The 12,981-nt window shown below is 37.1% G+C and overlaps 1 protein-coding gene across 38 annotated transcripts in view; it reads right to left on the bottom strand.

Annotated features, from left to right (window-relative positions):
• The window catches only part of RIMS2 (regulating synaptic membrane exocytosis 2), a 580,692-nt gene that overhangs the window by 449,721 nt on the left and 117,990 nt on the right, over nt 1-12,981 (bottom strand). For 27 of the 38 annotated variants that reach the window (XM_077846871.1, XM_077846876.1, XM_077846877.1 and 24 more), the window contains one exon: nt 4,320-4,331. The exons of the other annotated variants lie outside the window; for them this stretch is intronic. In XM_077846871.1, coding sequence (XP_077702997.1) covers nt 4,320-4,331 — 12 coding nt within the window. The remainder of the gene's footprint in view (nt 1-4,319; nt 4,332-12,981) is intronic. 38 annotated transcript variants of the gene reach the window in all.

The following is a 12,981-nucleotide window of genomic DNA, read 5'->3' as shown; positions in this document are numbered from 1 at the left end:
ATCGCGCCCTGGGCCAAAGGCAGGCGCCAAACCGCTGCGCCACCCAGGGATCCCTAGTAACATTGTTTTTTATGATAAAGGTCAGCAACCTGTCAATAACAAGTAAAAAGTTTTTATTTTTTACTGTCTCAAGAGACACTGGTAACCTAAGAGAATTCATCATTGTTGTAAAAAGGGGGTGGGGGTCCTCATTAAAGTAGTCTTTACATAAACAGATAATATTATCTCTAGAAAGTGAAATGAGCATTGCTCTGTTCCCAAAGCTATAATTTCATTATGCTCTCACTAGACATGAATAGGTCAGTATTACAAGATATATTCTATTCTATGGACAAATAATTTACCATAGAAATTTAGTTTTCTTATTTGTTCCACACAAAATTCAAAGAAACATCCAAATTATATTTAAAAAATAATTTGGGCAGCCCCGGTGGCTCAGTGGTTTAACGCCACCTTCAGCCCAGGGCATAATCCTGGAGACCCAAGATCGAGTCCCACGTAGGGCTCCCTGCATGGAGCCTGCTTCTCCCTCTGCCTCTCTCTCTCTCTCTCTCTCTCTCTGTCTCTGTGTCTCTCATGGATAAGTAAATAAAATCTCTAAAAAAATAATAATAATTTAATCCTCTTTCTTTGATTCTATGTGAAGTAGGTTTAAATTAATATTTAAGAAAATATTCTATCTCTAAAACCAACATATTCATTTTAACTCACTGTTTGCAACTGAGATAATTTATATGTAATATAGAAGCAGACATGTTAAGTGATACTAATTCTTCAAATACTTACAGAGGCAAAAACAGATGAGTATCTGGGCAATGATCAACATGTATTTCTTTCTTCTAGTTCTGTATTTCTGAAGGACAACTCTGAATGTTTGTAGGGTTTCCCTGCTCCACATTACATCACCACTATGGTTTCTCTTAGGAAAGCTTGTGTATTGAGTATGTTGAGAAGGGTGGGTACTTCTCTCACATGAAGAAAGATGTCCAATACTATTATATCAGTAGCTCAACAATGTCATGCTTAATAATTACAATACTCGGTTTTTCCCTCATTTCACAAGGGGCTAGTAGAGCTCAAGATAACACTTTTGCATTAAAAGGTAGTGCCAGCTACATCTTTTTTTTAAAATCATGACTTTCTAGAAGACCTCATAAATTTTCTTACATCTCTTTTGCTAGAACTGAGTCACAGTTGCAAGGAAATCTAGAAATTTTTGTATTTTTCAAGTCCTTCTGATGAAGTTTTGGAATTATAAGTGAGGTCCAGATCCAACAATCAAGAAAGAATTCTTGAGATGTCTTTGGTGCAAAATGGTGGTTTTATTAAAGCACGGGGGCAGGACCCCTGGGCAGGAAGAGCTACTGCCCTGGGCCTGTGAGGGGTGGCTGATTATATACCTGGCAGTTGGGAGGCATCTGGGGATAGCATACTGTCTAAGGAATTTTGGAAGCAAGGTTTCCAGGACCTTGAAGGGGTTAGCTATGGTTGGGAAAAGGTCACTTATTACCATCTAATAAAACCTGAGTCATGAGACCATACAGATGTATATCTGTGGGCTATGTGCTTGGAGGATGATTGCCAATATGTATCCTGGGGGTTTAGAGATAAAGGGAAATTTCTAAAAGAATTTTTATATGTTAAAGTAGGCTTATAGGCTACTGGGGGTTGGGCTAAGATTGCCTTTTGCCCTTAGCAAAGTATGAACATCAAGGCAGTTGAGTCCATAGAAGAATGCCCCTCTGCCTGTTTCAAGGACTTGTCAACGTGCTGCCCCAGGCTCGTGCTTTGTCCTCAGCTAGTCCCTCTGTTCCCCCATCACTTCCATTGGGGATTGTAAGAGAGAACGAAGTTAGGATAGCCATTGAACAGTCCATTCTTTCAACTAGTCAACAGTCCAGTCCATATATGTGAGTATATGTGTATACATATATATACATTACACATATATATTTTACACGTAACACATTCACTACCTCCCTAAGGGAGATAATCCCAGAGTCTCATCTAGTTACAAAATCTAGCTCTGAATCTAGGATCTCTGAGGTAGAGCAATCTTTCGTCACAGTCGAGTATACATCATTGTGAACCACTGACTACACACTGAAAGACAAGTTATCTGTTCCCAACATACTCAATACACAATGATGGAGAAAGAACAGAGTAATTGCAACAAAAACTCATTCAAACACAGCAAGAATAAGAAAGATAGGGTGGTCAACTGTCCATAACACACAGCAATCCCTACATGAACATACTTTAATTTCTTTGGTTATCCTATCTGGCAGCCCCTGATTCAGTTATTCTCCTTTGGGTATTTTCATATTTTCTGGTTCCACCGTTTGAGAAGATGTCCCTTGTCCATTATCCTCCTCAGCTATATAAGAGATTGGCACTGGCAAGTGTAGCCTTCCTGCATCCTGTACAGCTTGTATCTCTACTACTAGTATACACATCATACTGCTATTATGAGTACAGGGTAGTGCCTTAGAGGCTGAATAGTCACAGAATGTTTGCTATCCAAGCTTGGGGTTTCTTTAGCCATTAGGCATATATGGCTATTTAAATTTAATTAAAATTAAATAAAATTTCAATTTCAATTCTTCAGCCACTCTAGCCACATTTCACATGTTCAACAGCTCCATGTGACTAGAAACTGCACCGGATACTAAAGATACAAAACATTTTCACCATCGGTGAAAGTTCTATTAAGCAGGGTTGCATAAAGAGTGTCATAAAAAGTCCTGTTGAATTTTATTTGCAATGTTCCAAATCCACATGAAATTCACATACTTTTATTTGTTAGCCTATCTGTGGTTTAAAATACAGACTGTGATATTATGAAATCTTGTCAGCACATGAAGTCATTATTGTAGCTATCGTGGAGAGTCTCATTTCTGGTATAGGTGTCAGAATTCATTATGAAAGCTACAGATAATAATCAAATGATTATGTATCCTGTGTTAACTCTAGACACAAAAGTAGCACCAGAGATTCGAAAGGTAGTGAACTGCTTGAATTGGACTACTTGAGAGTCAGCTAATAAAGCTGGCTGGTGAAAGCTGGTAGGTTCTCTAGGGAACCTGCCCTGGATTGAGGATGATGTACAGTCTGAAACAGGTTTATGGTAATTAACTCTACGTACTCAAAACTGCCTTCAAACTTTAGAATTCCTATAGGGAAGAAGAAGAAGAAGAAAGAAGAAGAAGAAAAGAAGAAGAAAAAGAAAGAAAGAGAAAGAAAGAAAGAAAGAAAGAAAGAAAGAAAGAAAGAAAGAAAGAAAGAAAGGAAGGAAGAAAGAAAGAAAGAAAGAAAGAAGAAAGAGGAGGAGGAGGAGGAGAAGAAGAAGAAGAGGAGGAGGAGGAGGAGAAGGAAGAAGGACATCACAGTATCTTTTCTTCTGCTCAGAAATTTCATTCTTAACCCACACCAGTATTTGCCTAATAGCTACATTATCCCAACCAAGTAAGTAAAAACTGAAGAGAAGAAAAATATTCCAACCAACAAAAGAAAAGGTATTGTTTAGAAGATACCAGCTAAAGGATCTCTTTTTTGGTATTATACCAATTTGAATTTGGAAAACTTGAAAAGACCTCAAGCTTTAGTCTGACTCATAAAGGAATCAGAATAGGAAAAAAAATTTATCTATGTTTGCAGGAAGTCACCAGTCTCCAGAGCAGATCCAAATCCAAATCAGACTTCTGTAGACACCAGCAGATTATTTAAATCCTGCCTGTGATCAAATTCTATACACCTGAGTATTTTAAAATTATAATTATATCTAATATTCAACATGAGGATATAAGATAAATTTTACCAATCTCTACAATATATTGTTAAGAAAAATAAAAATATATTAAGTACTCAAATCAACTATAACTTTACACTTCAGAAAATCCATGTTCAATGTTCTTGAGACATTATTATAAAGATTAAATGTTTATACTAACTCAGAAGCTTCTTTTAAAAATGCTGACCAATACAATGTTGAGTTTAGGAAAACATAATAAGATGAAAGGAACTCTGATCACAATAAAGAATGCTAGAATATCTTCTTTAAAAAAATATAAAACTCTAAAGAGGCAAGCTTTTTTAAGAATCAAATAAAGTAATCAAATTTTCATCTATAATATAGTAAAATGTGTTTATCAGTAAAATCAGATAGCATGCTTAAAATATATCTATATACAGCAATTATCATGCACTACAGCTGTAATAAAACACTTAGAAGTATACAAATTAAATACAGCTATAAAATTAAAATTAGCAATAATAACAGCAAGAAAAAAATAATATTAGACAGAAGAAAAGACTCTAACCACTTTGTCCTCCTGGTGTGAAATCCACGAAGGCAAGTTAGAAAGGACAGAAAAGACAAAACAAAACAAAAAATAATAATTAATTCCATTCTTAAAACAAGTAAGAGTTTTTAAGAGTTTGTTAGTGAAATAAAAATTCTGAAAAAGTCTAAGTTACATTTTGACTGAAATATAAACATTTTAAAAGGAAAAATCCTTCCATACATTTCAAGCATGAGCATGCCATATACTCAAATATATAAAGATATAAACAGAATGGTTTCTATAAAAGCAATTAAATATACAAACATCAGAAAAATGAGAATATTCTTTCCATAAATAAAATCCCACTTAACTCAGACAGAAACTGAAAAATATTAAAGAAAAGAACTTTTAAATACAGATATAAGAAAACACATCAGCACTATTTATCTTTCATCATACACTGTCAAAAGTAGACAAAATTTTATATGAATTATGCATATTGCTTCTAAAAGTTATTTCTGTCCCATTAATTTAGAAGCCTTCCAAACTTTATAACTAAAAAGAAAAAAATTAATTAAAAAAAACATTAAAGATAAAATGATACTGGTTACAGTTGATAATTTTGGGTCATGGTTTCCCATTATAAATGTGGAAAATAAAATGGCAAGATGCATGATTTGGTCAAGAGAACATAATTAGATATCCTACAGTTTTAAAACGTTGCATTTCTCTTTACTTAAATATAAAATAATGATAACAGTAAAAGTAATAATGTAATAACAATGATCTATTATAAGAACTTGTACAAATTAAAAATTAAAATCATGAGTTTTGAAGTATTACTGCTTCTCTGAAATATGGGTGGCTGTATGTAATACTTGTGGCTAAGAGGAAGGACTTTGCAATCAGACAGACCTATCTTAAAATTCCACCTTTTTAAAAAATAACATTTCTAACTGTACATCTTGTGTAATTTTCTAAAGCTCTCTAAGTCTTTATCTGAAAAATAGGAATTAACATTTACTTTATAGAATTTCTGAAATAAAATAGCATAAAAAGCTCTCAATAGGGGGATCCCTGGGTGGCGCAGCGGTTTGGCGCCTGCCTTTGGCCCAGGGCGCGATCCTGGAGACCTAGGATCGAATCCCACGTCGGGCTCCCGGTGCATGGAGCCTGCTTCTCCCTCTGCCTGTGTCTCTGCCTCTCTCTCTCTCTCTCTATCATAAATAAATAAAAAATTTAAAAAAAAAAAAAAAAAAAAGCTCTCAATAGAGTACCTGGCATAGAGTTCTGTATCTAATATTTTAATCTCCTAAAACATAGGATATTGCATAGAAGGGACAGGACTGCATTCTTTACATTCCTGTGCTCTTGACTGCTTCATTTATTACAAATGGTAAAACTAAAAATCATATAAAAAGCTATTGTACACAGCCCAAGACATCTACTGCTAATCATATAGTCCAACAAAAATCATTTATGGAGCAGTCAATACATATGTACCAGACACACTAGATTTCTGGGACATAAAAATTAAGTAAGACAGTTTCTGCCATCAAAGAACTAAAAGTATTAGAGCGGAAAAAAAATTACTGTAGAACAGAGAGACTTCTAAAAGTAGGAAAACAACAAATCACCATAGAAACACAAATGATTGAAGAGATAAAAAGACTTCAAGAAAAAAGGTTAAGAGAAAGTTTCTAACAAGTAATCAGTCTTTAAAGAATAAAGAAGAGAATGTCAAGCAAGACCAGTAAGGAGGAATATTTTATGCAAAGAAGAACATGAAATATGCAAAAAGCACAAAACTGGTATGTTTGGAATACAAGTATTTGGGAATAACTAGATTATAACTGATATGTTTGAACTAAAGCCTCCATGGTTAACTATGTTAATATCTGCCCAGACTTAGAAGCATAACACTTTAACAAAAATTAACTCACTTTGCAGAAATTTCAAAAATGAAATAAAATGAAACTATAACTAATGAATTTGCTAGTTAATGCCTCTGAGCAGATAAGTTAAATTTTAGCTATAATATATACCTGAAAAACTTAGCTATAAAACATTATGAAATACTACTGCCATCATATCTTTATTATCTTTCAACAAGAATAAAAAATAAAAAACCTATTATATGATTTATAAATAAGGTATAATATTATTAGCTACTATTTACTGAATCTTCACCTATGCTATAAAGTGCACACTGATTAGGAGACAAATCTGGAAACTGAGAGACATTTAAGAAGATACCAAATATGGGGCACTTTTGTGGCTCAGTCAGTTAAGCATCTGCCTTGGGCTCAGGTCATGATCCCAGAGTCCTGGAATGCAACCCAGCATAGGGCTTCCTTCTCAGTGGGGAGTCTATTTCTCCTGCTCCTCCCCCTGCTCATGCTCTCTCTCACTCTCAAATAAATAAAATCTTAAAAAAGAGAGAGAGAGAGAAGATATTGAAATGTTTTGGGTAAGAAACAAAGGTGAGAGCAGTGTGAACTACAGTAGTAGCAAGAGAAATGGAGAGAAGTAGACAGATTTAAGAGATACGAAGAAGGAAATAAGGCTCTTAGCACTTGATACTTAATAATTAATAATTGAATAAGGAAGAGGAAGAAGTAGAGGAGGACTGTGAGTCTGGCTTGGGCAACTGGAAGAGAAAGAAGAAACACATGAGAAACACATTTGGAAAATAATGAATTCAGGTATAGACCATGTGAATTTGAGATGCCAATTAATACATCCCAACAAAGATTTTTCAGTAAAAACTATATGGATGGACTTGGAGCTCAAAAGAATAATCTGGCTAGTGAAATCCTATCTGGGGACGCCTGGGTGGCTCAGCTGTTGAGCATCTGCCTTTGGCTCAGGGTGTGATTCAGGGGTCCTGGGATCAAGTCCCACATTAGTCTCCCTCCATGGAGCCTGCTTCTCCCTCTGCCTATGTCTCTGCTTCTCTGTGTGTGTGTCTCTCATGAATAAATAAATAAAGTCTTTAAAAAATATAAAAATAAATAAATAAAATCTTTTTAAAAATCCTATCTGTAAATTATCAGAATGTATACAGTATTTGGAGCTACAGAAGTGCATAAAATCCCCCAGGAAATTGTTCAAAGGAACAGGAAGAATGAGAACAATGATCCTAATCAAAATGGTCCTTTCCTTTGAACTAGTAAGCCTTCCAAAGAAAAGAAATTCAAAATGGATTTTAATTTCTAAACAGATTTTAGTAATACAATTAAGTCAGTTTCACTATATTTGTCAAATGTGATATTAATCTCATTAATAAACAGGAATTAAGTTGCATGAAAATCAAAGGCAGTGTATAAATATATCACCAAGGATCTTAAAACAAGACTGATGAAATATAAAAATTATATCCTGAAATATGAAATATAGATATATAGAATATAAAAAATAACTTGGTGTGGAGAAATATTTTTATTTTAAGCAAATGGATAATTTGAATTTTAAAATGTTCTTTGGGGGCATCCAAAGATTTTACTTATTTATTTGACAGAGAGAGTACAAACAGGGAGAGCAGCAGAGGGAGAGGGAGAAGCAGGCTCCTTGCTGAGCAGGGAGCCCGATGTGGGGCTTGATCCCAAAAACCTTAGGATCATGACCTGAGCTGAAGGCAAACACTTTAACTGACTGAGCCATCCAGATGCCCCAGTGTCCAACTCTTGACTTCAATTCAAGTCATGATCTCAGGGTGGGAAGATTGAGCCCCATGTCAAGCTCCATGATGAGTGTAGAGCCTGCTTAAGATTCTCTCTTTTCCTCTCCCGTATCCCCTAGCCTCTCTCTTTCTCCCTCTCAAATAAATAAATAAATAGTTATTTAAAAGTGAATTTAATTGATCAATAAATTACTTCAGGTTATAATTACCAGACTTGAGAACTCTAATAACTTAGAGTATGTCCAAAAGTATTTATTAAAAGTTTAATAGTGGGGATCCCTGGGTGGCTCAGCGGTTTGGCACCTGCCTTTGGCTCAGGGTGTGATCCTGAAGTCCTGGGATGGAGTCCCGCGTCAGGCTCTTTTGCGTGGAGCCTGCTTCTCCCTCTGCCTGTGTCTCTGCCTCTGTCTCTCTCTCTCTCTCTCTCTCTCTGTGACTATCATAAATAAAGAAAAAAAATATTAAAAAAAAAAAAGAAAATCAGTTATAAAAAAAAAAAAAAAAGACAATACCTATCCCAGAATTGCATGCCCATAATAAGTACACCGGATTTCTTTCTTCTGTTCATTCACTCGACAACTATTTATACTGACCTATTATGTGCCAAACACTTGGAAGCCTACAGTAAACGAGAGGACTTAGAGAAATACAGTCACTTAACAATAAAATGTTAACAAAAGCCACTGCAAGCAGCTGCCACCCGGCTTGGGCTCTTCTCACTGTAGAGTTGGTCGATGTCAGCTCTCCATCCTGTGCCTCTGAGCTGGACACACATCTTGGTCCCTTTGCTCGGAAGCCTCCCACCAAGGCTTATGCTGGCGCAGGGATACAGCAGGGCTAGCAAGCTGACGCCCCTGCTGCCGTGGAGCTGTGGCTCCGTGGAGGAGATAGAGGCCACCGGGCAGCCACAGGTGTGGACATCAGGTGGACAGAGGCTGGGCCCCTGGGTGAACCAGCTTATCTTCCTGGAGGACTGTTCCCCCTCCCGCCTCCTGTCTGCACCAGCTCCAGCCCAGCACTCATGCGGGGAGTGGCCCTCCACACAGCAGAGTACATGGGGAGTCCCCTGGCCCCGGGACGCCACCCCCTAGCCCCGGCAGCCAGGCTGGGACTCCTGCACTCAGGGAGGGGCTCCTGGCCTCTTCTCAGACGCCTGCTCCTTTAGCTCGAAAGATCCGGAGAACAAGGGGTTCCATCCACTCTCTTCACTGTTCTCCCTGGACTCACAGCTCGCTTCAAACCTGACCTGATAATCAGGTGATCAGGAAAGTCTGCCAACAGGAAGGCTCTGGAGAACAGAGCAGAGCAGCTGCAAAGCCATCAGAGAGCTGGCTACGGTGAGTGCAGGCGCTCTGCGCTTGTGTTTGGTCATTCTGCCACGGAGAAGCCAGGACATTTATCTTTAATGGGCTCCTGATGTGTACAATGGTTTAGGCTGTGTAGCCAGAGGGGGTTAAAAAATCCTCAAAATAAGCTGTTCCAAAGAAAACCGAGCTGCAGGAGGTTAGGGATTGGTGAGCGTTGCAGGGGCGTCTTGGCCCCTCCCTGTGGAAATGTCCTCCCAGAGTTTTCTAGAAGGCTTCTGTCTCAAGAAGCCCAGCGCCGGATTGCCGAGAGGGACTGAGTAATTAGCCCCAATCTATATTAATGGCATTTTAGATTAGTCACAGATGAGCCCACCTTCCAACCTGTGCACTGGGAAGCCAGACGTGAAGGAGAAATGCAAAAATATAAATTAAAAAGTGAAAAAGAAAAAATAACAACAAAATATTAAGAGTACTAGATTAGAAGTCTTTTGAATCCATTGAGCACTTACTCCACAGAAGAGTGAGTGCTTAATTCGCAGGAGTTACCCAAAGAAAACATCATGGGGAGATGATGCTTAAATCCAGAAAAAAAGAGTAAATGTTCATCAAGTGGGTAGGGGTGATAGGTAGGAATAGGGTCTAGGGGCAGGGTAAGCCAAAGCATAAGAGATAATAGCAGTAATAATTTAAGAAAAAAGGCAAATGGTATAATTTGACCAGGGCATAAAGAATGGAGTGAAGCATATGCCTTGAGTTAGGATGGGTACGAATCATAGGGCCCTTTATGCCATTAGAAACTTCATTCAAAAAATGAGTCATCACTAACTAATTTTTAAGCAGAAGGTAAAATAATCAAATTTGCATTTTATAAATATCACAATAGCAATGTGTGAAGGATGCAGAGAGACCAGTTAGGAGACTACATTTGTCAAGGTGATGGAGGATAAAAGCCTAAGTAAGAGCACAGTTACTAGTTTGCATAAATAGTGAAGAAATGATCATCTCCAAGCATCGTGAGGAATGAGTGGTGATGGATAGAAACCTGAGAGCATTCCTGGTGTTCTGGTTTAGGTGAAAGTAGTGGTGCCATTCAAAATACTGAAAATTATAAAAGGAATAGATCTGGGGGTTGTTCCAGCAACAAAATACACAGTCTGTTCTGACCTAAGTGAGATTCAGTGGTATTCTAATATATTTATTTAAAGGGAATTAAAATGACAAGATTTCAAAAAAAGAATCTTATATCCTTTTTTTTCAATTGGGCCATATACTGATTTATTCAGATATACAAAAAAACTGCATATATTCGTGTATACAACATGAGTTTAAACATGAATACATCCATGATACCATCATCACAATGAAGTTAATAAACCTATCTGTTACCTCCAAAAGTTTCTTTGTGTCCCCTTATGCCCCTTCTTTTTATGGATCAGATTTTTTTTTAAGATTTTATTTATTTATGCATGAGAGACACACAGAGAGAGAGGCAGAGACACAGGCAGAGGGAGAAGCAGGCTCCATGCAGGGAGCCCGATGTGGGACTCGATCCCGGGTCTCCAGGATCAGGCACTGGGCTGAAGGCAGCGCTAAACCGCTGAGCCAACCGGGCTGCCCCAGAATTATTTTTAATTTAAAAAAAACAACAACATTGTTTTAGGTAATAAACAACATTTATTTCTTTGCTTATATTTGAAGCTAAATATTTTTTTTCAGATTGTTTGAAAAAGAATTAGGTGAGATTTGTTGTGTATTCCACTTCAAAATGGTAGAGGAATTCATAACTATGTCTAATCCTTCACTCACATATTGTCTGCATTCCACTCCCTTTGTGCTCCCCTACCTAGTGTCTAACTATGCTGCAATTTTGGTGATATCCTGAGTTTCTCTTTTAAACTACAAGATAGTCCACTTTTATGATTAGAATTCATTGCCGATACTATTATTAATCTTCTCCATACCAGCTAAGTAAAATCTATTTAACTTGGTGCTCACCTTATCTACTAAGGAGCTTACTTCATTTATTTTCTTTAAAGATTTTTATTTATTTATTCATGAGAGACACAGAGAGAGAGAGAGAGAGAGGCAGAGATACAGGCAGAGGGAGAAGCAGGCTCCACGCAGGGAACCCGATGTGGGACTCAGTTCCGAGTCTCCAGAATCATGCCCCGGGCCGAAGGCAGATGCTTAACTGCTGAGCCACCCAGGCATGCCTACTTCATTTATTGATGCAGATATTAGGTACTGAGCAGGATTCTTCCCACCAAGTGGTTAGGAGCAAGTAGACAGCAAGAAGACATTGAGCTTTCAAATGCACATCAACCAAGCTATTGGTTAGCAATTATGCTATTAGCCAAGCATACCTTGCACCTACTATACATCAGTAGTCCATATTTTTTCTTTTCTCTAAAATAAATTTCTAAAACCACATATCCCTCACACATTTTTAGTATAACATTTAAATTTTAAGTTTAAATAGTTGGAAAGGATGCATTTTCACATATGTTGTATACTATAGATACGCTTTAATTATATTTTTATCAAATCTTGGAGCTGCAGATTTACCTCATTCAATATATGGAGAATTTCTACCATACAACCTATTTGGAAAACCAGGCCACACTGAGAAGCCATCAGAAAAATATGACTTTCTCTCATGTCCAACTTCATTTTTAAATTCAAATAAATGTGGCATTATGGGTCACCATGACAATCACCTCCCATCAAAATTCTAACTCTAAAAAAGAGGCATGAAGTACCAAAGTCTCACCAGAAGTCTGCTGCCTGAAAGAAATAAGGTACTGCCCCTTTCTATATTTCTTACAAAACCTCTCACTGCTTTGCCCTTAAGGAACTCTGTCTCAGGACAATACATTCTAGAATCATTTTGTTTCCTGGCCCAGAAACTTTGACATCTGAGGCAATACATTATATAAAGACTAGATTCACATTAAGTAGTGTTAAAGAGCATGCTTTTGGTTTCAAGAGTTTAAGGCAATTGTAAAAGTGATTTAGAAAGAAAATTCCACAAAACAGAAATGTTCTCAGGTAAATCAACTTTAAGAAAAAAATGAAAAAATACACACGGAAATTTTTGCCCTGTAAGTCATTCAGATTCATCTAATCTCTAGAAAGCCTTCCTTCCACAGCAGGGGTGCACTACCTCACTTTAAGCCCACTGCCATACACCTCAGAGTATAAAATGCCTATGGAATCATCCAGAGATTCTGGAAAATAAACAATCCCAAATTGGTAACTACAATAGTCTTTGTAAGTTTACTAGTTCTTCTAGGTAATACTCACTAAGTCATGCTCTACAGGTGATGCAAGTGGGGGATGAGCCAGGTGAAAACCATATAAAAGATACCATATGGAGAAGGAATGAGCTCATTGTAAATTTTGATGAAAATGTTTTCCTTTACACTCAATCTACAACATTATTTTGCCTCCTTCCATGATGCTGATATGCATGAAGAAGTATAAAATGTCCCAAGACTCTGCAAGCTAGACTGTTTCTCACAGTCCCTATATTATCCTGTACCATTAGGGAGGTTGACATCAATAAGGGAAAACAATTCTTCCTTTTAAATTCTACAACCATTTCAAATAATATTCTCACACATTCCAGGTTATTGAGGCTTGAAGTTAAGGATCCACCTGATGCAGCCACTTGCTTAAGGGTAGTCCTATGAATTATATAATTCTAATA

This window comes from Canis aureus, chromosome 14 (genome assembly GCF_053574225.1).
Source record: "Canis aureus isolate CA01 chromosome 14, VMU_Caureus_v.1.0, whole genome shotgun sequence".
Lineage (NCBI taxonomy): Eukaryota > Metazoa > Chordata > Mammalia > Carnivora > Canidae > Canis > Canis aureus.
The sequence above is the reverse complement of the archived record's forward strand: the minus strand, read 5'-3'. Positions and strand labels throughout refer to the sequence as shown.